This window comes from Mobula hypostoma, chromosome 13 (genome assembly GCF_963921235.1).
Source record: "Mobula hypostoma chromosome 13, sMobHyp1.1, whole genome shotgun sequence".
NCBI lineage: Eukaryota > Metazoa > Chordata > Chondrichthyes > Myliobatiformes > Myliobatidae > Mobula > Mobula hypostoma.
Window position 1 is genome coordinate 44949417 of NC_086109.1, and position 27198 is coordinate 44976614.

The following is a 27198-nucleotide window of genomic DNA, read 5'->3' on the forward strand; positions in this document are numbered from 1 at the left end:
TGCACAGCAGCAAGGAGGAGTTTTAGACCATTCTTCATACACAACTGTTTCAGTTCATCAATATTTTTGGGATGCCTTGCATGAACAACCCTCTTCTGCTAATGCCACAGCATCTCGGCTTGGTGAAGGTCTGGACTGTGACTTGGCCAATCCAAACCATGAATTTTCTTCTTTTTAAACCATTCTATTGATTCACTCTTGTGTTTTGTTTCATTGTCATGTTGCATCATCCAACTTCTATTAAGCTTCAGGTGTTAGACCGTTACCTTGACATTCTCCTGTAAAATGTCTTAATACAATTTTGAATTCATTGTCCCCTCAATGATAGCAAGCTGTCCAGGCCCTAAGGCAGCTAGCAGCCCCAAATCATGATGCTTCATCCACCATGGTTCACAGTTGGTATGAGGTTTTTTGGTGTTTTTCCTCCAAACATAGCAGTATGCATTTCCGCCAAAATGTTCAACTTTAGTCTCATATGTCCACAGAATATTGTCCCAGAACATCCAAGTGGTCTTTTGCAAACATTAGACATGCGGCATTCTTTTATTTTTTAAAGAGTAGTGATTTCCTCCATAGTGTCCTTCCATGAACATTCTTGTTCAGTGTTTTTGTTATAGTGGTTGCGTCATCAGAAACTTCAGCAAATTCTGGAGAATTCTGCAGGTCTTTTGCTGTTATCCTGGGTTCTTTTTCACCTCATCCAGCATTGCCTGTTGTGCTCTTGGTGCGACCTTTGCAGGATGCCCACTCCTAGGGAGAGTAGAAACAGCACCTGACCTTACACTCAGATCTGTGTCAAGCGTTCAAAAGCAGAGCTTAGAGCCAGTTTTCTCTGAGTTGGATAGTCCCCATAAGGGATGTATGAAAAGAGCTACTTTTTAATCAGGGCAGCGATCAAAATTTTGAAGGCAGTTTTTCTGAGTTGAGTGACAATCAGAAAGAGAGATTTGTTAGAAAGGGCCAATAAGAATAATTCAAGTGCAAGCAGAGCAGCCATTCTTGTGAGTGTGCCAGTGTTTAGAGTGGCTTTGGCTCATCAGGCCCAGGCAAGGTAGATTGCCTTATAAGTTAGTCTGTCTTAGTCATTATTTGTTCATTCTTCATCTGTTAGGGCATAGTAGATTAGTGAGAATTGCTCCAGGGGTAGTGTTTTATACACTGTGTGGGATGTGAGAAGTCTGGAGACCTTCAGTCTCCCAGATAACCACATCTGCACCAGGTGCACTGAGTTGCAGTGTGTAGTGGGACACAAGGAAAGGCTGATGATAGGGCGAAATTACAGTCAACAGAATGAGGTGCAATGTAAAGGTAGATAAAATCGTAAAGGGTAAATACGGGACTGAAGGTGCTTTATTTGAATGCACACAGTATACAGAATAAGGTAGATGAACTCGTAGCACAGTTACAGATTGGCACGTAAAATGTTGCAGGTCAGCGGTCCCCAACCACCGGGCCGCGAGGAAACGATATGATTTGGTGATATGAGTCAGCTGCACCTTTCCTCATTCCCTGTCATGCACTGTTGAGCTTGAACGCACGCGAGGTCATTACCCACGCGTCATCCGTGTCAGCGCGGGAAGGAGATCAACTCCTTAAATTTGCAAATGACAGCGGGCTAAAAAGTGTGTTTGACATAACATCTCTGCCGGCGTTCTGGATCAAAGTTAAGGCTAAATATCCTGAGATAGCCACGAAAGCACTGAAAACGTTGCTTCCATTTTCAACATATCTCTGCAATGAATGCAACGAAAACTAAATTGCGGAATAGACTGGACAAAAGGAACCCCCTTCGAATATCGCTGTCTCCCATCACCCCTCGATGGGACCGTCTTGTTGCAGGAAAACAAGCCCAGGGCTCCCACTGATTCAGCGATATTGGTGTGTTGCAATGATTTTATATGTTCATACGGGGAAATTATGTGCTGTGTGTTTAATATCCAAACGTTACTTAAAATGTTATGATGCTATTGACTTATGAGTGACTTATATAACCATATAACAATTACAGCACGGAAACAGGCCATCTCGGCCCTTCTAGTCCGTGCCGAACGCTACTCTCACCTAGTCCCACCGACCTGCACTCAGCCCATAACCCTCCATTCCTTTCCTGTCCATATACCTATCCAATTTTTCTTTAAATGATAATATGGAACCTGCCTGTACCACTTCCACTGGAAGTTCGTTCAACACTTACTTCAGGCTCCCCTGTCCTCCCCTGATAATTGACATCGCTATATTCATGCGAGGAAAATATGCGCTGTGTGTTTAATATTAAATTCGTTAGATACACCCTTTTAGAAACGAAATTGAGTGTATTAGCCACTTATCACCTATATTCCGGTAGTGATTAACAGCCCCCCCCCGAACAGAATCGCCAAAAAGGGTGTGTGTGTGTGTGTGTGTGTGTGTGTGGGGGGGGGGGGAAGAGGGGGATTGGCACGTACACGCATGCGCACTGGTGCCCGCGCAAGGCTTCATGGTCATTGTAGTCTTTCTCGGAGTAAACAACGAATGTGACTGCTACTCTTGTCCGTTGGCAATCCTACCTTGCCCCCGATCGGCCGGTCCGCAGTTCAAAAAAGGTTAGGGATCCCTGTTGCAGGTATCTCTGAATCATGGCTGAAAGAAGATTATAGCTGGGAGTTTAGTATCCCAGGATAAACATTGTATCAAAAGGACATGCAGGAAAGCAGAAGGGGTGCTGTTACTATGTTGGTAAAAAATTAAATCAAATAATTAGAGGCGACATCGGGTTGGGAATAATTGTGGATAGAGCTAAGAAACTGCAAAGGGAGGAGGGGGAGACCCTGATGGGAGTTGCATACAGACCCCCAAATAGTGTAAGGATATAGTTTATAAGTTACAATGGGAGATAGAAAATGCATGCCTAAATGTTACAATAGTCATGGGGGATTTCAATATACAGGTAAATCGGGAAAATCAGGTTGGGCTGGATTCTAAGGAAGGTAATTTCTAGATTGCCCAGTGGTTGAGTCCACTCGGGGATCAACTATTCTGTATTGGGTGTTGTGCAATGATCCAGAATTGATTAGACAGCTTAGAGTAAAAGAACCCTTAGGGGCAAGTGATCATAATATGATCAAATTTACCATGAAATTTGAAACGGAGAAGCTAAAATCGGCAGCATCGGTATTACAGTAGAGTAAAAAGAATCACAGAGGAGTTGGCCAGAATTGATTGAGAAAGAACACTGGCAGAATTGACAGTAAAGCAGCAATGGCTGGAGTTTCTGGAGGCAATTCAGAAGGCACAGGATATGTACATCCCAAAGAGGAGGAAGTATTTTGAAGGAAAGATGACTCAATCATAGCTAACAAGAGAAGTCAAAGCCAACATAAAAGCCAAAGAGAGAGCATATAATAGGGCAAAAACATAGTGGGAAGTGAGAGGATTGGGAAGCTTTTAAAACCAACTGAAGAAAACTAAAAAAGTCATTAAGAAGGTAAAGGTGGAATACAGAGGTAAGCCAAGAATATTGGAGAGGATACCAAAAATTACTTCAGATACCTAAAGTGTAAAAGAGAGGTGAGAATGGATATCGGACCACTAGAAAACAATGCTGGAGAGGTAGTAATGGGGGAACTAGGAAATGGTGGATGAATTGAATAAGTATTTCGCATCAGTCTTCACTGTGGAAGATGTTAGAATTATGGTGGAAGTTACAGGTGTCAGGTCTTGAAGCATGTGAAGTTACCATCACTCAGGAGAAGGTTCTTGTGTAACTGAAAGCTCTGAAGGTAGACAAGTCACCTGGATTAGATGGAGATGGTGTACATCGTCGGGTTCTGAAAGAGGCGGCTGAAGAGATTGTGGAGACATTAGTAATGATCTTTCAAGAATCACTGGACTATAGAATGGTGCCAGAAGACTGGAAAATTGCAAATGTCACTCCACTCTACAGGAAGGGAGAGATGCCACGCGTGAGACTGCTTAATATGCTAATAGTATTACAAGGGAAACTCTAGCATGGATAAAGCAGTGGCTGATTGGCAGGAGGCAAAGCATGGGAATAAAGGAAGGCTTTTCTAGTTGTCTGTTGGTAACTAGTGGTGTTCCATGGGGTTCTGTGTTGGGAATCATTATTTTTCTGTTATAGGTTAATGATTTGGATGATGGAATTGATGGCTTTGTTGCAAAGGTTGCAGATGATAGGTGGAGGGGCCCATAGTTTTGAGAAGTAGAGAGGCTACAGAAGAACCAAGACAGATTTGGAGAATGGGCAAAGCAGTGGCAGATGGAATACTGTGTCAAGAAGTGTATAGTCATGCACTTTGGCAGAAGTAATGAAAGGGTTGACTATTTTCTAAATGGAGAGAAAATACAACAAAGTGAATTGTAAAGGGACTCGAGAGTGTTTGTGCATGATTCTCTAAAAGTTAATTTGCGGATTGAGTCTGGTGAGGAAGTAAATGCGATATTTGCATTCATTTGAAGAGGACTAGAATATAAAAGCAAGGATTCAGACTTTATAAAGCACTGGCAAAGCCTCATTTGGTGTAATGTGAGCAGTTTTGGGCCCCTTATCTTAAAAAGAATGTGCTGAAACTGGAGAGGGTTCAAAGGAAGTTCATGAAAATGATTTCAAGTTGGAAAGGCTTGTCATATGAGGAGCATTTGATAGCTCTGGGCCTGATCACTGGAATTCAGAAGAATGAAGGATGAAGTGAGAGAAGAAATCGCTGGAGCAGTAGCTATGATCTTTGAATCCTCTTTGGCTGCAGGGGAGGTGCCGGAGGATTGGATAATGGCAAATGTAGTTCCCTTGTTTAAAAAAGGTAATAGGGAGAATCCTGGGAACTATAGACCAGTGGGGCTTACGTCGGTGGTCGCAAACTATTGGAAAGGATTCTTAAGAATAGGATCTACGAGCACTTGGAGAAGTACAGGCTACTCAAGGATAGTCAACATGGCTTTGTGAAGGAAAGGTCGTGCCTCACGAGCCTAATTGAGTTTTTTGAAGAGGTAACAAAAGAAATTGATGAGGGTAGGGTGGTAGATGTGGTCTACATGGATTTTAGCAAGGCATTTGACAAGGTCCCCCATGAGAGACTCATCCAGAAAGTCATGAGGCATAGGATCAGTGGAACCTTGGCTATTTGGGTAAAAAATTGGCTTAAAGGAGGAAAGCAGAGGGTAGCAGTGGAAGGAAGGTATTCTGCCTGGAGGTCAGTGACTAGTGGAGTGCCGCAAGGATCTGTCCTGGGACCCCTGCTCTTAGTGATTTTTATAAATGACATGGATAAAGAGGTGGAAGGATGGGTAAGTAAGTTTGCGGATGACACGAAGATTGGAGGAGTTGTGGATGGAGTTGTAGGTGGTTGAAGGTTACAAGGGGGTATAGACAGGATGCAGAGTTGGGCAGAAAAGTGGCAGATGGAGTTCAATCCGGATAAGTATGAGGTGATGCATTTTGGAAGGACAAACCAGAAGGCTGAGTACAGGGTTAATGGTTGGTTACTTAAGAGTATGGATGAACAGAGGGACCTTGGGGTTCAAATCCATACATCCTTCAAGGTCGCTGCACAGGTTGATAGGATAGTTAAGGCCTATGGAATGCTAGGCTTCATTAATGGGGGATTGAGTTCAAGAGTAGAGAGGTCATGTTGCAACTCTACAAATCTCAGGTGAGTCCACACTTAGAGTATTGTGTTCAGTTCTGGTCACCTCATTATAGGAAGGATGTGGAAGCTGTGGCAAGGGTGCAGAGGAGATTTACCAGGATGTTGCCTGGATTGGAAAACAAGTCTTATGAGGCAAGGTTACCAGAGCTGGGACTTTTCTCTTTGGAGCATAGAAGGTTGAGAGGGGACTTAATAGAGGTCTACAAGATTATGAGAGGCGTAGATAGGGTGGATAGCCAGTACCTGTTTCCCAGGGCATGAATAGCAAACACCAGAGGGCATATGTACAAAATTAAGGGAGGGAAGTTTAGGAGAGACATCAGGGGTAAGTTTTTTTACACAGAGGGTACAACATCGAGGGCTGAAAGGCCTGTACTGTGCAGTGATATTCTAGTGTCTAGTGAACTCATTGAAACCTATTGCATCGTGAAAAGGCCTGATGGAGTGGACTTGGAGAGGATGTTTTCTATGGTGGGAGAGTCCAAAACCACAGCCTCAGAATAGAGGGAATTCCTTTTAGAATAGAGATGAGAGAAAGTTATTTAGCCAGAGGGTGGTGAATCTGTGGAATTCTTTGCCACAGTCAGCTGTGGAGGCTATGTCTTTATAAATATTTAAGGCAGAGTTTGATAGATTCTTGATTGGTCAGGGCATGAAGGGATATGGGGTGAAGGCAGGAGGATGGGGCTGAGAGGAAAAATGGATCTGCCATAATGAAGTAACAGAGCAGACTTAATGGGCCAGGTGGCTTAATTCTGCTCCCATGTCTTAATTTCCTTCTTTTGTAGACAACTTTTCTTACTGTGAACTGATGCACACTCAGGTCTTTAGAAATACTTTTGTAGCCTTTTCCACCTTCATGAAGCTACAGTTCTTCCAACATGGTCCTTGGAAAGTGGTTTTGATTGAGGCATGGTGTACATAAACATCTTTCTTGAGAAGAACAGGCTCTGTTAGTAACCGGCACCTCCAATCTCATCTCATTGATTGGAACACCTGAGGTTCATATACTTTTTTAAACCTAAATAATTGTTTAAATGATGTACTCAGTATTGACAAGAAATATTACAATTGTTCATGTGTTATTAGTTTAGTCTATTATTGTGACTTAGATGAAGATCAGACCACATTTTATGAGTAATACAGAAAACCAGGTAATCACAAAGGTTTCACAAACTTTTTCTTGCAACTGTATATTACACTCCATAGATGTTAATGAACAGAGAAAATTTCTTCCCTTCACTAAATACTACAAATCAACATGATCACTTACTTCAAAGTGAGCTTCAGACTTAAGAATAGAAGATAAGATGAACACTGAGCTTCACATGACACCAACAAAGGACAACTAAATGACACTAATCATTTGAAACATATGACTGGCATCAGTCACATTTGAGAAACAATAATTTTAAAATAGGTAATTTTGTTTTTAAAGTCCAAGCTCTTGTAATATTATGCAACAATAGTCATCCAATCAAAAGAAAGAAGAAAAGGCTACAAGTGCTTGGGATTGTTATTGTTGTGTGTCTGGACAACAGTCCTTCCCTCCACTATTCAAAATGTGAACTTTTTAGGTAGTTCCAAGAGTATGCATTTCTTAGCTGAAAGACCCATTCATATATCCATGTGAATTCAACTAGCTATAAAAATGCCTGTAGGGACTAATCTCTATATAAACAAATATTCCCACCTGAATCAATGAAATACATCAGCTGGTTATTAAACCAGAACTAAGTTCATTTTGAATAACTTCTTAAAAGACCCTTTCCTTCAGATTCAGTGTTTGCATCAAATGAGTTTCTGAAATGTTTTTAAATGTTTCTACCTTTCTAGTAAAAAAAACTTACTCCAAACAAAGACAAAACATTCCAACCACATTTTATTTTGGTTAATCTTTATTTCAATTGCCTGGTCTTTTGAGGTAAGAGGCGTCATAAATGATCTTTATCATAAAGGTACAGGCCAAGAGACCCGACTTATCCACAAGTCACAGCGCCAGTTATTAATTTCACATATTACAAAAAAAGTTTTATTTCCACAAGTTTCTAAAAATAGTTATTTTGGCCACATGAGCCTGAACTATTTAATTATATTGGCTGGTTTTCAATAAAAATAACCATGTAGAAAAGAAAACTTAAGGAGCAAAAATAAATGATGAATGTGTTAACAGTGAAAGGTGTACTCTATGAGACAAAAGTAACAATACATCAAAGGATTGGCCCCTAGTGGTTGATAATCTGCAGAATTTCAGCAATTCTAGTGGGATTCTGAAAGAAACATTTGGAGACGTTAGAAACCTCTTCAAGTTCCATGCAAGTGACAACATTAAAATAATTCTGAAATTGTAGCTGTCAAAATTGTAACTGAATATAGAATACACACTGCAGAACTAAATAGCTATTTATGTCGTCTTTGAATATTTGTTGAAAGTCAGAAATGACACCACAAAAAATACCATTTTCCTACTTAATGTTATGCAATTTACAGAAGTTCATTTTTCCCAGCTTTCATGTGGAAGCTCAGTAGCAAGCTACCCTGCAAAATACTGAATCAAAAAACTCATTGTCCTGCAACTCCTGAGACATAACCAAAATGGTACCCATAACTCTGATTCAGTATGATTAACTAGAATATGAATGAAGTACCCTGCATGGGTAAGCATAACTGTTTCTGTTCCACTATAACGGGATCCTTTCCTATGGACATCATTACTAAATTGGATTCTTACTACTGAACACACACACACACACACCCACCCCTTGTAACTAACGTGGTAAACAAGGAAGATAGTCAGGGATGTTAAAGTTTTCAAAAAATTATCGTGGTGAAATTCTTCAATTAAATGGCACAGTTTCAAAGTCCTGAGTAGACACTTGTCAAGTTTCTGTAGATACTTTATTGAGAACACTATCGTGTTCAACCAGATTTAAAACAGGAAGTGCAAAGTATTTTCATTCGTCCATAGGACAGGTAGAGTTTTTCATGACCAGAACTCCAGTTAAATGAAAACAGTGAATATTAATGTAATTACTAATGTTCAGCTCCATTTTTACATCATAGTACAATTTATTTAAATTGTGAAACTTCATGTAGACAAGAGGGCAAGACGACCAGAGGCCACAGCCTCGGAATAAAATGACATCCCTTTAGGAAAGACATGAAGGGGAACTTATTTAGCCAGAGACTGGTAAATCTGTGGAATTCACTGCCACAGACAGCTGTGGAGGCCAAGTTACTGGGTATACTTAAAGCAAAGGTTGATAGCTGTTAGATTAGTAAGGGTGTCAAAGGTTATGGGGAAAAGGCAGGAGAATGGAGTTGACGTGGAATAATAAATCAGCCATGATCAATGGACTAAATGGTCTAATTTTGCTTCTACATCTTATGGTCTCATGAACATGCAGCAGAAACCCTATTTGTCTGGTTTGGAAGCATTGAGTTCAAGGGAATCCATTTCTATTTTATAAAACATTAATGGGAAACCTAGATAACCAGGAGTGTAAAGTTAATACACCAGAAGAATTCCATGTGTGAGAAAATGATTGAATGATGCAACGCTCTTTCAAATTAGAGGGTTTGGTCCCCGTATCGCTGAAAAATTAATGAGTTTGTTCTGCTACTATTAAACCAAATATCTGACAACACTCATTTTAAATCATCTACCACCAACTCCACTAAGAGAAAGCTCTATTGATTGTAGACAGTTCTAACATAAAACACATGCTTACAATGGGTTTTTTAAAAAAAACTTTTAGTACAAAATCAGTGCAAGCAGCATGTTAGAACCACATTTCGCAGGTAGTGCATAGCCTCATAAAATAAAGGGAACATACTTTTCTAACCCAAAAAAAACATATCAACCATACAACAGGCTTCTGTTTAGATAACAAACACAGTTTTAAAAACAAGAGACGCATAGCCTGAAAAAAAGTTTAGCAAAACATACATAATAAAGCATATTTATTGCATCTCCCACAGACATAATAACCTAATAATACTAAACAAGTAATTTCAAAAGGTTATTAACAATTTGGTTCCAAAACTAAATAAACCAATATTTATACTTAAATTAGTATTAGAGTCCATTAGACTAAAAACTTAAATCAATTTTCCAGGTTCCTTTTGCAATCATTGCATTAGGCTCATTACAAATATAAAGCTGATACATAGCTAGTTGGTGGAAGATCTCTTAAGAATGTAACAGTCAATTGAACAAATACAGTTGGTAATGAACCTGGAGAGCACTAATGTACAAATAAAACCATTTAGAGTCTGAAGTAAATCGTCAAAAAGTGCACAAATCAATTTCAGACTTTGTTCTATGTTTACATACTTCTACCATCAATCATCAATTACAGTTATTGTCAATGTGTAATTGTTTATCAATTGCAGTTTTTGATGAAAATAACTAGACAATAGGTAACATCTTATGGGAAGCAGTGGTATTGCAATAGGTATCCTAAGAATGATATTAGAATAGTACAAAAATACCAATATTACATGAATAAATCACCTTGCTTAAAAAAAAGTCCGAATATATTATCTGAATCCATTGGGGTCATCAATGAATGCTTAATGTTTCCAGTTAGTAACTCAGATGGGCATAAATGAAGAAATAAATGTCCTTGGCACTTCTTTCTGAATGCAGTCCTTCAGAAAAAAGATTTGTGGTTTGAGCAGACAAGTTATTTTATCTTTATTTTTCATTTTTCAGTCATTCAATCCTGCATTATCTTTTAGTACATGAAGATCAACCAGGGCAATATTTTGTGCTGGTGTGACTCAATATGACTCCAGGAAAACTAATGAGTGATATTTAAAAAATAAAATCTGGCAAAAGATTTGAACTGTTTTAGTAGTGAGCATATGCATCCATATTTTCCAACAGAATGTGCTTGTCCTGAATACATATTGATTTTTAGAGGTAAAGAGGTCTCAAATAACTTATGAGTGTGAAGTGCATCAGGGTATCATATCATATACAGTGAGCATAGGGCCCTCAACTCCTATTATATTTAATGAGGGTATACTCAAAAATGTCAAGTTTTGTATTGAATGGAGAAAACTACATCCCTATTGTGAAGTATGTATTTAGGGTCCTACAAATGTGAAGGATGATAGCAAAAGCATATAATTTAAGTTGCCCATTCCATTCTCCCACCCTACTCAGTAGCCCCCTTTAATACATTTTGTGATTCACGTTGCAAACAGCTGAATCACACAGCCCACCCACCCTCCCACGAAAAAAAACAATACACACACACACACACACACCAGATCCAATCTGAAGTGCACAATTTACGATTCTCAAGTTAAGTCATTTGGCAACTAAGTTTAATGGGGCTGATGGGATTAACAAGCTATATTTTCCACTTCTGATCTAACACCTCTGCTGAGTAATGATAGAAAATCCTTCAGCTTCAATATCTTCTACATTCAAGCCTTCCCAACTTTTAGGATGCATCCCAGCATCAGTGTTTTTGTCATGGTAACATAACCCAGAGTGAACATCTCTGGCAGAATAATTCTAAAGGAAGAAATCAAACAAACTGATGTGGAATTGAGAGCAAAATGGAATTTAAAAAAAAAACAGAAGAAAAAATGCAAGATTTTAGTCACTTGAAAGAGACAAAACTTAAATGGATTCAGACGGCATGATTTAATCATGAGTCATTATTACAAGCTCCTCAATCACTGTTCTTCTTCCCAATGTTAAAATCCTGAATTAGCACTTCTCTGTCTTCACTATGCTCTGCACCATATTGAATTGAACAAATAATTGGCTCTTACCCACACAATACTGCAAAACCATGCCAACTCCAGAGGGCATCCTCAACTTGGAAGATAACACAGACTTCAGAAATCCTTTTGAATTCTAGTCAGCAGACCCAGCCATAAAATTATATTAAAGCTGTAGCGATTAAATAAACAACAGAACAAAATACAAACATGGTAAATATTAACACTGGAATTTATTGTGGCTTTATGGAAAAATGTCCATTTATGGCTTAAACCACATTACGCTGGCTGATATTTAGGCTATTTATGATTCCCACTGTCAAATTTACACTGAATTTAAATTTAGTATGGGCTCTACTTTGGAACAAGTTTAAGGGTGTCAATTTCTGTGGCATCATGCAACAGCAAACATCAGCTTGAAAGCTGGATACATTAATCAAATCAGAAAATGTTGGGAATGAATCAGATCCAATAGGATCTGAAAAATCACACTAACTTTGAGGGACAACTAGAACTTAAATGTTTTGCATTTCAAATATTCATAGGTTTAAATTCTTAGTATTATCCATCAGTGAACTAATTCATTTTTTAATTGATGTATAAGATTCCAGTGTTGTAGCTTAAGACAGTCTGTCAACCAGTCAAGAAATTGGGAGATCTGCCTTAAGTCTTGCTTTACTAGCTTATTGAAGCAGTCCTCATTAAAATCATTTATGGAGCAAACTGCAGTATTTTCAGGTCCATTAGAATTCCACACATTCCAAAAATATTACAAGATTTCAAAGATTGCTTCAACATACAATGCAATAGAGAATACTGATGTATCCTTGTGCTAATGAACCACACAACAGAACACTAAACAGCACTAACAGAACATGTCAATTTTCCAAACTAGTAATTTTAATGAAAAGGCCAAATATAAATTTGTCAATTAATGTAGAACAATTTTAACCAAATATTTCATAACTAATTTATAAATTCATTGTTTTCATGTAAGCTATTTTTCCACTTAAAAAGCTTACGGCTATATTATTTCCCTAGAAGAGTCTTCATTATATAAATAGGGAGCTTTATTAAAATATGTAAATATCTTGCACTTTAACCACAGTGAGGAAGGAATGCTCATTAAAAAAAAATTATAAGCATATTAGATAGAATGTATGTAAATACAGACTGGGAGCCAAGTTCAATAAGGGGTCAGTTTTTCCCCAATCAAAGAATTTACAAACTTGCCCTCAATTGAATTTGGTCAGTGTGTATGGCTGTCATACAGAAATTTGAATAAAGTGACTTGTCAATTTAAATGAAATTCTTCCTCACTAAAGAATGAATTACATTTATCTAAGCACCTCATCACATTTCTGAGAAAATTCAAAGTGCTGCACACAAAGTCTTCTTGAAATTTTTTGTCTCTCCCCTCCCCCTCCCAACAAATGCTACAAGTCTATGTCTAGCTCTATAAATGTATGCACATTCTTACCCAAGCACTTCTTGGAGCAAGTCATTCTCTACAATAGACTGTTATACAATATAAGCTACACTTATTGTAGCAATTTTATAATAATTTCCATACCCTCTAATTATATAAAAATTAAGACTGACCAAACAGATTATGCTGTTAGGCTCAGCAAGCACAGTACCATTGGATAGTTCTATAAAATTTGCTTTTGACAATAGTTGTGTCTACTAAGCAGAGGTATTAATACTGTAACCAAGTTCAAATTACAACACATCATATTTATTGCAGTATGTCAGTAGTGTTGTAAATATACAGATTTTCATAATTCTTCAGCTGTAATCACAAAGTCTGTTCAGCTGATTTCAAATGAATCAGCTGCAACCATCCAACTGAAGAACAAATGAGGAGTACCTAGTTACAGATCTATTATGTATCTCAAGAAGACCTTTGATAAGAATCAATTGGCGTCATGAAGGTTAGTTGTGGGAATGGGGTGTCTGGGAGCACTATATTAAGCTGAATATAGAATGTGCAATGTTTGTCAATACATGTCCTTGTATATCTCTTGTAGCAGCGGATGCAATGAAGTGTCTGCTTCAGTTTTCTTAATCTTCTGAACAAGCTGTGCGTGCTCAGTGACCAGCTGGCGCAGGTCAGCCATTTTCTGGAGGAGCTTTGGAAAGAGGTATTGAGAGTCTGGATGGTTGGCTTGCAAGTGTAGGCTCAATGCTTGGAGAATGCTGTCCTGCATTTCTTCAATCTGCTTCACACTCATTAACCCAGGACGGTCTACATTAAAAGAGGAAAAATAAAACTTAAGACTAGTTTGTTCTCATTTTGTTTTGATCTGGATTGATTGTTCAGCTGAGTAGTGCCATATCACTCTGCTCCTTTCATAAGTCTTAAACTCTAATAAAAGGAGCCAAAAGGGATCAAGAATCTTAACACAATTTCCCGAAGCTGGAAACCAAGATAGAAATTAGAGGTGCAGCAAGTGCAGAGCAACCTTTTTTAAACAGATTTTGGCATTTGCTATTGAGAATTAAAAGGTCTCTAAAGGCATGCTATTGTTTGAATATAACAAGGAGGAGCATCCTATGCAGGCAGGTCAAAGGTATAGCTGGGAAATTAACCAGAGAAAAGAATGGTGCCGAAACCTCAGTGGAAGGCTAAAGAGTGAAAATAATGGATGGAGTAGAAATTCATAAGGAAGTACTAGAAAAGTTCACTATGCATAAAATAACTTAGTCTGGCTAGATGGACTGCAGAAGTCAAAACTGAATAGTATAGAAAATTTTATTAGTTTTTTTTAAGTTACACCCTTTTTATACATTTTCTTCCCTTATTTATGCCAACTTGAAAAATAAAGGTTTACAATGGAGAATAAACATATTACTTATTGTGGTGAATCTCTATAATTCTCCACTCTGAGGCTCCTACATGAAAATAAGAACAAAATGCAGAGTTTAACATTAAAAAATCTGTTAATGTCTTAATGAGGAATTGGCAGTAGACTGAACAACCTACAACTGCTTGCTTTTCCAATGTACTAAGATCATTAACCAGGAGCCACAGATTCCAGGTAAGGGATTAAAAAAAGGGATAGTTCTTAAGAGATTCTGCACATGCTGGAAATCTTGAGCAAAACACTCAAAATGTTGGAAGACCTCTGCAAGTCAGACCATGTTCGTAGAAGAATAGAAGAGAATAAATAGTTGACATTTTGGGCTGAGACCCTTCATCAGGACTGGACAGGCAGGGAGAAAGAAGCCCGAATAAGGTGGTGGTAGGGGAAGGAGCACAAGCTGGTAGGGCATTGGTGACACCAGCCGAGGGGAAGGTGGGGCGGGGGGGGGGTAGAATGAAGTGAGAAGCTGGTAGGTGATAGGTACAATAGGGAAAGGTCTGAAAAAGGAATCTGATATGAGAGGTGAGTGGACTATGAAAGAAAGGAAAGGAAGAGCGACACCAGAGAAGATGATGGGCAGGTGATGATAAGAGGGGCATCAGAAAGATAAACCTATTTAAGCAATGACCTGTTAGCATTTGGTTCATATTATTTGATGGTGCACTGCATAAAGATTCAGTTGTAGCCTTCAAAATTAATTAAGTGCTTAAAGGACAAAAACAACTGCAGAGATATGAGAAAAGTGTGGTAAATAATGGCTAACTTTCTTTTCAGAAGAACTGGTACAAGTTCAAAGGATGAAAGCTTCCTACTCAGCTGCTCTGTCAATAATTTTATGATGTGAAGGCTGTCACAGTTGCAGATCCAAAAGTTATTTCCTTACCTCCACATAATATAATGGTGGCTACAAACAGAGCCAAGTCACTATCATCCAGTTCCAAGGCATTGAACTTCACTGCGAACTCAAATTTGGGTTCCATAATTTCACTAAATGGCTTGCGCAGGCTCCTCAGGAATTCCCGAGTAACAAATCCATTTCCATTAGCCACAAGAAGACCATCTTTATTCATAATCGATGCCAACATGGCAAAAATGGCTTCATGAACACCATATTTTAGTAATGTCACCTGGTCATTTAGGTAAAGGTTTAAAAATTCAGGGATGCACTTGGCAAATTCAGTCAGTTCTCTTACTGTTTCAACAGTTGTACACTGGCAACGGTGGAAGACGTGAACTGCAATTTCTTTGTTCGGAATTCCATTTACTGATTGCTTCCAAACTAAATTTTTTTCAGCCTGCCAAAGAGTTTCCATATCATGAATAACAAAAGGCTGCATTCAGGAGAGAAAAATAAGAATTATATTTTAAATTTTAAGGAATTGAATAGAACTGAAAATACAAAACTGATGTTTCTATACAGGTCTGTTTCTATATATTTATTAATCAGTTCATGAGTGCTGTAGTATTAAAACAGTCATATTTTACTCAGGTTGGCACATGTAGCAGCAAATATCTACTGGGCATTAGAAGCATTACCAACACAAGAAACTACAGAAGAATTTTTAAAAAATAAAATAGGTACAAATTAAAAAGAATATTTAAGCAGCAAGTTATTTTCTGCAGCATGCATCTGTTTTTAATTAAAGTGAACATAATCCAATGAAACAATTTATTCAAATTGTGAAGTAAACTGGTTAAGAATAAAGAGGAAGGAAGCAATTCATAAACCTTCAAAGACCAATCAAAAGAGGCATGTCACTGACAACCATCAAAAAGTTAAGAAGAAAGAAGACACTGCATAGAAGACTGAATGGTGAGAAATGTTGAAGATGGTCAAATTGGCTTTCCTGCTCTTATTTTTAAAAAAAGCCACATCACTCTTTGTCTGTTTTCTGGCCACATGGTTTAACGTCTACTTCTCCCAAAAACAACTAGACCATCTTCAGAAATTCCACTGCTCTCTACACCTCTATCTACTGGCAACTTTCCTCCACTTTGTTTACATTGACAATAATGAAGCAACAGGTGAGCTCCCACATGCACAGAATGTAACCCTGATCCAGTTTCCACTGCTGTTGATCATCGTCACTGATAACTACAAGCTGAGTTCAAACTGATGCAAGAAGTAAGAAAGTTAAACATACTAACCTATATTCCTCATGTGTTGGCATTTGAGTACTGGTGCTGTGATGAAACAGTGTTGTAAATATCATTATTGCAAATAAAACATGTATTAAGTGGCATCAATTCTCAAAGCATAATTGCCAGTTATGTTGAAAACAACACAAACTGCAAAGAATATCCTAAAAAATTGTATTTAAAACTTACTAACTACGAAGGCCAATGTGCTAACATGTAGTGTTGAAGGCAAGACTACAAATTGGTACGGTATGGTATGGTGGTTGTCTCTCGGGGTCCGAGGAAGACTAAACATTGTGCAGTCATCTATGGATACGCATGTGGCTTTGAAGGCCGAAGCAAATGCGGTTACAGGTTGGACATGGAATGGCGATTGTTAGAACAGGTGCATGCGACAGCTTTGTGGCGTCAGTCTTGTGCTGCTGCAAGGCGCCGATTTCGGTCATCCTCCAAGTCAGATGCAGCTTTTCTGGTCAGGGCGTGCCACGCAGCCCTGTTGGCTGCGGACTCCTCAGGCTGTTGAGGCTGGAGGTCTGCCCATTTGATGTACGATTTCAGATTGTCTTTGCAACTTTTTTTGGGGCGGCCCTAATTGCAACTGCCATGCTCAAGCTCACCGTAGAGCAGCTGCCTAGGGATTCTTGTTTCACCCATGCAGATTACATGGCCAGTCCAGCATAGCTGGGCCTGGAGGATCCCTGCTTCAATGCTTGTGCTGTTGGCTCTGTCAAGGACTTCCTGGTTGGTGATTCGGTCCTGCCATCGAATCCTCATTATCGACCTCAGAGAGCACATGTGAAACTGCTCCATCTGTTTGATGTGCCTGCGGTATAGGGCGCAGGTTTCGCAACCGTACAGGAGATAGGTGAGGACCACAGCCTTGTACACCTTCAGCTTGGTTGAAAGCTGAATGTCTTTGTACTCCAGAACTTTGACACGGAGTTTCCCGAGTGCCTGGCTGGCTTTCTGGATCCTTGCTATGATCTCTTTGTCAAGGGATCTGTCACTGGAGATGGTGCTTCCTAGATACTTGAAGCTCTCCACATTCTTCAGGATAGTGCCATCGATGGTGATGCATGGCTGAGGAGAGTGACTGTTTGGTGCAGGTTGTAGGAGAACTTCTGTCTTACTGACGCTGATTGTCAGGCTGAACAGCTTTGAGGCTGTGGAGAACTTGTCGCAATCGTCTGCAGGTGATTCTCCTGGTGGGCCATGAGGGCACAGTTATCAGCAAACAGGGCTTCAGTGATGAGCCTCCTCAAAGCTTTGTCTTTGCAGCAAGGCGTCTCAGGTCAAACATTGATCTGTCTAGGCGATATCTTATATAAATACCCAGGTCTAGGTCCTTAACAACGTGCTTCAGCATTTGGGTGAAGAAGAGGTTGAAGAGCACTGGTGCTAGAATGCACCCTTGCTTCACGCCATTTGAGATGTTGAAAGTCTCAGATGGGGAACCATCTGAGAACACTTCTCCTGTCATGCCATCGTGGAGCAGGCAAATGAGTGTAGTGAATTTCTGTGGGCAGCCAAGCTTTCTAAGGATGATCCACAGCAAGTTTCTGTTGACCGTGTCAAACACCTTCATCAGATCAATGAAGACAGAATATAATGTCATGTTTTGCTCCAGGCACTTCTCCTGTATCTGTCTCACTGCGAAGATCATGTCGACAGTGCTGCGTTCGGGACGAAAGCCGCATTGCGACTTGGGAAGGTCCTCTTCTGACACTGCTGGAATCAGTCTGTTGAGGATGATACGGGCGAGGATTTTTCCAGCAATGGAAAGTAGTGAGATGCCTCTGTAGTTCCTGTAGTCGGTCCTTGAACCTTTATTTTTGTAGAGGGTGATTATTGTTGTGTCTCTGAGGTCAGGAGGCATCTCTTCTTCTTCCCAAATGCTAGTCAGGGCGCTGTGGAAAGCATCAAGTGATTCCTTGCTGAGTGCCTTGTACAGTTCAGCAGGTATTGCATCCTTGCCACTGCTCATCTACATGATAGCTTTCTTGACTTCATCTATCGAGGGAGGACCATCTAGTTCCTCATGAATAGGCTGTTGGAGATTTGGTCCAGAGCAGACTGGTCGACCGATGAAGGGCGGTTCAGGAGCTGGCTGAAATGCTCTTTCCATCTGTGTTGGATGCTCTCTTTGTCCTTTAGCAGTGTGGTTCTATCAGCGGACAACGGTGGAGATGAGCCAGATCTTGAGGGGCCGAAGGTCATCTTGATGGAGTTGAACAGCAGCTTTCAGTTGTTGATGTCGGCGAAACGTTGCATCTCTTCAGCTTTCCTATCCCACTACAGGTCGTGCATCTTGTGAATTTCCTGTTGGCATGGGCCTGAAGGGACTTGAACTGCTCTTTTTTGGGAATGGAGTTTGGGTCGTTTTGCCACTCCATGAATGCTTCGTTCTTCCTGGCCAGGAGATCTTTGATGGCACTGTCATTCTCTTCGAACCAATCTTGGCGGTTCTGGTCCTTGGGGCCGAGGACTGATTTTGCTGTCTGTCACCATCTCTCTAAACTGATTCCACTTCTGGGTTGGCCCACCAGTTAGTGGTCCGTTGGCAGACAGCTTCTCATCAAGGGTGGCCTGGAACTTGCAAAGATACAGCGGTTCTTGGAGTCTGGCGGTGTTAAAAGCTGTTCTGATGAACTTAGGGTGCTTGGGATGGTGGGGAGCAATACATAGCTTCAATGTGGTGCAGACAAGCCTGTGGTCAGTCCAGCACTCTGCTCCTCACATGCCTCTGGCGATGAGGACATCCGGATGTCTCAGCGACGTACCATATTGTAGTCGATCATGTGCCAATGTTTGGATATTGGGTGCATCCATGTTGTCTTGTACTTGTTCGCCAGCCTGAACACTGTGTTTGTGATGAGGAGGTTGTATTCTGCACGTTTGCTAAGGAGCAAGAGGCCATTGCTGTTCATGGTCCATATATGGTTATATTGCCAATACCATGTTTGCCTAGAGCCCCTTCCCAGCGACTGTGACTGCAGCCTACTCGGGCATTGAAGTCACCAAGCAGGATTAGTTTGTCGTTGGCAGGGACTGAGCAAAGAACAGAACTAAGGTCGGTGTAGAACTGTTCAGTGGTCTCGAATTTGCTGGTCACGGTGGGGGCATAAGTGCTGTTGCGTGACGTTTGTGGCTGAGGGGCAGACATAGCCACATAAGCCTTTCATTGATTCCCACGGGCAGGTTGGAGAGTTGTTTCAGGAAGCTGGGCTTGACTGCAAATCCAACTCCATGAATCCTCTCTTCATCTTGCGCTTTTCCTTTCCAAAAGAAAGCTGGTGGTTTTAGTCAGGGATCCTTCCTCCGCAAGCCTGGTTTCACTGAGGGCTGCAATGTCGATGTTGTAGCATGAAAGTTCCTTGGCAACGAGGGCTATTCTTCTTTGGGGTCTTGCTGTGTTCTCTCTGTCCAAGAGTGTGCAGACATTCCATGATCCTAACAGAAGTTTCTTTCTTCCCCTTTGAGTGTAACCACATTGGCGGATGAACTGCCAGCCGCGACAAACTGGCCTGTTATCTGTCTGTAGGGCAGGCAACGTTTAAGCCACCTTTTCTAGGCCTCGCCCTATCAAAGGGTGAGCAGTGTTGTCCTGAAAAGGGCTGCTCAGTCACCATTGGTGCTGCCGGACTCCCCTGCTGCCCTGGGTACAGAGAAGAACGACCACTTGTCCAAAGGCCGCCTACGTGGGGGTTTGTGACTACAACTCCCAGTTGTCACCTCCACCTGTTGCTTCGCCACTCCCCCATCGCCGTAGGATTTGTAGAAGACTAGTAGGAATTGGAATCTGGGAGATGAATGTTGCACAATGTAACCAGTGCGTGAAAGATATTAATGTGGAAAAGCCTTGCACAGAGACGATCCCACTCTCTCAGCCTCAGAAGTCAGGATCCAGTGGCACGAAGAATCGTTACGTCTGGCAACTTCCTTGGCTGCATTGGATGGCCGCGTCTTCTTAAGTGACCTGCCGCGCCCTACGCACTCCACAATGCACTGCTGCAATGCCTTCTCAGCCGTTGAACCCCCGGGGTTTCCTCTGCCTGATCCACCAAAGCAGCCTTTGCGTGCTGAGATGAGCAAATTCCTATCTCACCAAGGGTTTCCTATCTCACCAAAGGTACCCGTTGGCTACCTTCACCTGGTTTAGCTAGCCTGTCAAAGCCGTTGCCCAGGGTGTGGCCACTGTCGCATGCAAACAGCTAGGAGGAGCCACAGGTGAGAGCTGGGCATTGGTGGGGACCAATAGATGACAAGCCACTCCAAGGAGTGTGACAAGCCCCCATCTAGAGGTGCTACCCCTCCCATGCACCCCATGCACCTAGTGTTGAAGGCAGGACTGCAAATTGGAGGCTAAACAAATACTTTAAATTTACCAACATGTTAACAAAATATGGTACTGAAACACATAAATTAGTAGTTGAAAATTGATTAAGAGATAGGAACAGAGCAGCCAATGACCAGGTAGCTGAAAAGATTCAGGAAAGTTCTCTGCAAGCATATTGGCCGCCCAGAGTTGAAAGAGATAGGTCTGTTAAACAGAGCAGAATAACTGATCCCTTCCCAACTGCAGGTTTGGGCTGAGGATTACAATCCACACTACTTCTCACAAGATTTGTTGAGGGTGAGAGGGACTATTTCGGGTATTTGGTGAGTTTGAAAGGTTTAGATGTCCAAAGTTGTGCCACCAAATTAATTGATTTTTTAAGTTTGCAGTGAAGGCTTTGGGCACAGTGTGAGAAGACGGTTTAGAGACAGGGATGAGGGAAAGTTAGAGGCTGGGGCAGTAGAGGCAGTAAATAAAGAGTCAGGGGCAGGATTCAGTGGTTCTATGGTCAACAGCCAACAATCCCCATGAATGGGTGACAGGTCAGCAGGCACTGAGAATGAAGACGAGCAATCCCCATAGTCACTGACTAAGGTTAGCTAGCCCTGTGCACAAGGGTTGGTACCTTTCATTCCCCAGGTCTGCATGTACCAGGATCAGAGTTCCATACGGGCAGGAGGCGCAAGGGCTGGTGAGCCCCCCCGCCCCCCAATCCAGATTAGTGAGTCCTGGGGTGAGCCAGGAGGTCGAGGCACAGAGGTCAAAATTCCATGATCTAGGGACTGATAATCCACTGAGTCCTGGGGTTGATACCCTGAGGTCAGCAAAATGCAGAGGCTGAAGCCGGAAGTGGGCAAGTTCAGAGGTTGAGGTCCAAGAGTCAAAGCCCCTGGGTCAACACGTCTAGAGGTTGGAAGTCTGTGAGTCTGGGCCAAGGACTGGAGGTTGGGTGCCATGTCTGTGAGCCTGAAAATCCAGAAGCAAGAACTAGTAGTCGGTGGCCTGGAGGCAACCTGTCCTGTGAATGTGAGTGGGTAGGCAAGGATCTTGTTTTGTTGTTTTGTTCTGTTGATCTGCTGAATATGGTGGGCATAATATTGGCACTGGAATGTGCTACAACACATTTACGTTAATGCAAATGACATGTTTGTCTGTATGTTTTGATGTACATCTACTAAATAAATATACATAACTGAACCTGGTTGAAGCAAAATATTTTTGTAAAAAGAATGTAAGACCATTATTGCATCAGCAGCACCATTCAAGGAGGAGCCATGGATAACATAGAACATACAGCAGTACAGCACAGTACAGGTCCTTCGGTTTACGATGTTGTGATGACCTTTTAATCCACTCCAGGATCAATCTAAATCTTCCCTCCCACATAACCCTCCATTTTTCTTTCATCCATGTGTCTATCTAAAAGTCCCTTAAATGTCCCTAATGTATATTTCTCTACCACCATACCTGGCAGTGAGTTCCACTCACCTACCATTCCATATAAGAAACCTGCTTCTGACATACCTGCTATATTCCCTTATTGCCCTAAAATTATGCCTTTTGCATTTGTCATTTCTGCTCTAGGAAAAAGGTGCTGTCTTTCCACTCTATCCATGCCTCTTATCATCTTATACAAATAGATCACAATCTGCAAAAGCATTGCTGAAATAACAAGGAATAGGGTCACCTGAGAGACTGACATTTACTGTGTAAGACCACAGAGATACAGAGCAATTCCAATGAGCAACAACGGAACCCACAGCCAACTTGTCAGAGCAAGGGTAAGAGACCATATCACATGCAGAGGGCAAGCCTCAAAGGAATAAATTGTGTCTCATCATTTTTGTTAGGTATTACAGTGGATGTAGATTACTTAACAAGCCTGTTGTGATTATACCCAATACACCCATAATCTGTAGCTATTGTTATGGTCAAGCAAATGCCATCACTTACATTAAATGGAGTACCTTCAATGTACATGGATGTACACCTCCAAAAGTAGTAGGATTACAGATTCCTTGCAACCTTAATGTCTTATTCAATCTGAAACACAACTTCAGACTACATACAGTCTTCATCACAGGTACAGACTTCCAACTTTACCTTTGCTCCCAAGAAATTCCATTGTTTTTGAAGCCAACATATGTGCATTTTAATCCCCAAAATTAATAATCCAATTATTTCATTTTCAACTTATGATTTCCATTATATTCAATGTATCTAAAACTTTGCTGCAAATTTGCTGGCCCATTTATTTTCACTTTCATTCTTCACTAACCAAACTGCATCTGCAATTTTCTCAAGTTACCCGAAGCTCTCATTCCTGTCTCCAGTTTATCGTGCAATTACCACTTCACTTTACAGAAACAGCATGAGTTCGGAACTCAGAATTATACTTGCACATAAAGCAGCTGCTAAAGAAATGGACGAATTCTAGATATTTAATATTGATTTGAATTTAAGTAGACTAAAAGTTTATAGTAAATTCAAATAGCATTTGACAGTTTTTTTACCCCAGCCATTGCCACTAGTTAAAGATTTATTCTAATCTATTACAAAATCATGTTCTGAAGATAAAAATAATAAAGGATATACTTAATGCTACTAATCTTCTTCCAAAATTTTTTCAGGATTCAACAAAACCTCAACCATTCAATTTGGGTAGATGGCATACACATTTATATTGTTGAAAAACAGAAGCTAATTCTGGAATTCAGATGCTGGGAATGCTTTAGATCCAACTAAATTTTTCGTAAAACATAATCCCAACTTTTACTTCAGAAGAACACTTTTGGGAAATGTACACCTACTTACTAGCTTGAATTCTGACAATGGTCTTTCCTCACATTTAGAAGATTGTGGGTCCAAGTTCAAAACATCAGCACAAAATGTCATTTGATCCACTGGGGTAATGTTGACTCCTTGTAGAGTAATTCAAAAACTCATATTTCCTTGTTCTTTCCCCATCACCCTTCAAAAGACTCCCTCTCAAGTGATAACCCACTGATTCCCTCTCATTTCCTTTTGAAGGTGCTGATTGTACCACACTTAAAAAGTTCAAAGTGAATTTATTATCTAAGTACATATATGTCACCATACACTAGCTTCATTTTCTTGTGGGTATTCACAGTAACTACAAAGAAATACAATAGAATCAATGAAAACCACACACAACACAGACAGGCAAACAACCAATGTGCAAGACAACAAACTGCAAATATCATAAAAAGAGAGAAAGTAGTAACAGTAATAATAATAATATTAAATAAGCAACAAATATCAAGAACACGAGTTGTAGAGTCCTTGAAATTGAGTCCACAGGTTTGGGTGAGTGAAGTCATCCCCTCAGGTTCAAAGGCTCGACAATTGAGGGCTAATAACTGTTCCTGAACCTGGTGATGTGGGACCTGAGGCTCCTGTACCTTCTTTCCAATGGCAGCAGCAGCAAGACAGCATGGCCAGAATGGTGGGGTCCATGATGATGGACATCATTTGCTACAGGTGAATGAAATTATTCACACTGTTCAAGAGGGTACACGTATGTCACCATATACTATAGGGTAACAGATGTTTCTGAACCTAGTAATGTGAGACCCAAGAAAACATAGCTTGGATGGTGGAGGGGTGGGGGGGGGGGGGTCCATGAAAGCAGCATCCATCATATTGGGGCAGAACTCCACGTAAAAGTGCTCAATGGGTGGGGAGAGCTTTTCCTGTAATGGGCTGAGCTGTATCCACTGTGTAGGATTTTCCATTTCCGGGCATTGGTGTTTCCATGCTATGATACAACCAGTTAGGATACTCTCCACTGTGCCTCTATAGAAGTTTGTCAAACCTTTTGGTAACATGTTAAGTCTACACAAACCTCTAAGAAAGTAAAGGCACTGCTGTGCCTTCTTTGTGATGGCAGTTACGTGCTGAAACCAGGATAGATCTTCTGATATAATGCCAAGGAATTTAAAACTACTGACCCTTTCCACTTCTGATGTCCTAATGGGCCCCTTGCCTCTTCCTCCTGTAGTCAATAATTAGCTCTTTGGATTTGCTTATGTTCAGTGAGAAGTTGTTGTGGCACCATTCAAACAGATCTTCATCCTCCCTTCTATATGCTGATTTATTACCTTTGATTAGGCCAACAGTAGTGATGTCATCAGCAAACTTAAATACAGCACTAGAGCTGCATTTAGCCACACATCATAGGTGTAAAATGAGTAAAGCAGTGGGCTAAGCGCACAGCCTTGAGGTGCACTTGTGCTGAGGGTGAGTGCAGAGGAAATGTTGCCAATCCATACTGAATTGGGGTCTTTATGTGATAAAATTGAGGATCCAGTTGCATAGGGAGGTATTGAGGCCCAGTCTTGGAGCTTTGTGAAGAGTTGAGGGGATGATAGTGTTGAATGCTAAGCTGTGGTTAATGAAGAGAATCCTAATATTTGTACCTTCATTGTCCAGATGTTCCACAACTGAGTGAAGAGCCAATAAAATGCATTTGCTGTTGATCTGCTGTGCCAGTGGGCGAACTGAAGTGGATCCAGGTCACTCCTCAGGTAGGATATGGCCAACCTCACAAAGCACATCATCATAGTGTACGCAAACGCTTCTGGGTACGTTACCACATTCTTCTTGGGCACCGGTATGACATAAGCCTGTTTGAAGCAGGTGGATACCTCAGACTACTGAAGCAAAAGATTGGAAATATCCGTAAACACTCCAGCCAGTGATTAACACAGGTCTTCATTACTCGGTCAGGTATGCCGTCTGGGCCAGATGCTTTGTGGTTTCACTCTCTTGAAGGATGCTCTCATATCAGTTTTAGAGGCTGAGATCACAGAGTCACCAGGGACAGTGGGGATTCATGAAGGTGCCACAAAGGCACTGAGCTTATCTGGGAATTAAACCCTGTTGCTAAGTTGTCAAGGATTCCTCTGTGATTCAGTTTAGCCTGGAATTGCTAATTTGCTTGTGAGATAGCTTTCTGGAAGTCTTAACTATACATCTTGTACTTTTCTGGATCACCAGTTCTGAATGCCACTGATCTAACCCTTAGCAGATTTCGAATTTCTTGGTTCGTCCAGGGTTTCTGGTTGGGGAAGACGCGGAGTGATTTTGTTGGGACACATCTGTTCATGAGTGACTTTATAAAGTTCGTGACAGCTTTGGCATATTCATTCAGGTCCTTCGATGAGCCAGTCCTTGATCGTGGCACAGTACACTGACTCGAAGCAGTCCCATAGCCACTCCCGCCTCCCATGATCACCACTTTGTTGTCCTTACCTCTGGGGCCTTAATCTTTAGTCTCTGCTTATATACAGGTAGGAGGTCAGCCAGGTGATCAGATTTCCCAAAATGAAGTTGAGGTATGGGACTGTAGGCATTCTACCTATCATTCTAAGTGTGTTGGGTCCTCTGGTACTGCAGGTAATGTGCTAATGGTAGTTAGGCAGAGATTTCTTCAAGCTATCCCAGCTTAAGTCATTGGCAAGGATGAGAAATGTTTCAGGGTAGGCTGTTTCTTGTTTGTTAATCATGGCACTCAACACATGGAGTGCTTGCTTAATATCTGCCTGTGGCAGTATGTAAACTGTGGTCAGGATCACAGTGGAGAATTTTCTCATTAAGTAGAATGGTCGGCACTTAATCATTAGGTGTTTCAGGTCAGGAGAACAAGAATGCTTGGTATAATTGCAAGCAGTGGTTGGTCACCACCGCCCACCCCAATGACTCCAGATTAGCCAGGACTTCTTGGTGTCATACCTATATTTCATCAAATGCTGCTTTGATGTTTATTTTTTTATTCCATTCCTAACTCTTGACAACTTTGCACCTACATTTGTATAATGGCTATTAGATTGTACCCATTTATTTCTACTAGTGCCATTATTTTACCTATCTGGTTCGAATTACTCCTATTCCTCGCACACCTTATTCCTCTTGCATGCATCCTTTAACATAGAAACATAGAAAATAGGTGCAGTAGGCCATTCGGCCCTTCGAGCCTGCACCACCATTTATTATGATCATGGCTGATCATCCAACTCAGAACCCCGCCCCAGCCTTCCCTCCATACCCCCTGATCCCCGTAGCCACATTTTGTTTTACAAAATCCTGGTTAACCCCTTCCGTGCCAGATGCAGAGATTTGAACAGACGGATTCACAATACATCATCAAGATAGATCAGTCAAGTCTCTCAAAAGCAGAGCTGGAGGTGTATGCCTCATGATTAATTCCTCGTGGTGTACTAATGTGTTAGTGACGTCCCAATATTGCTCACCAGACCTGGAATATCTCGCAATCAAGTGCCGGACATTTTACCTGCCATAGGAGATTTAAGTGATCATTTTGGTAGCAGTGTACATTCCACCTCAGGCCAATGTCAAACGAACTCTAGACAAACTGAGCAATGTGATCAACAGGCATGAAACAGCACATCCTGATGGCTTCCCCATCATTTCAGGGGACTTTAACCAGGCC

General features: G+C 41.0%; 1 protein-coding gene across 1 annotated transcript in view; it reads right to left on the bottom strand.

Annotated features, from left to right (window-relative positions):
- Positions 1-10894: 10894 nt before the first annotated feature.
- LOC134355564 (peroxisome proliferator-activated receptor delta-like) overlaps positions 10895-27198 on the bottom strand; it is a 54304-nt gene continuing 38000 nt past the window's right edge. Inside the window, exons 6-7 of the mRNA XM_063065607.1 lie at positions 15135-15582; positions 10895-13632 (exon numbers count right to left, since the gene is read on the bottom strand). Coding sequence (XP_062921677.1) covers positions 13385-13632; positions 15135-15582 — 696 coding nt within the window. The 3' untranslated portion in view covers positions 10895-13384. The remainder of the gene's footprint in view (positions 13633-15134; positions 15583-27198) is intronic.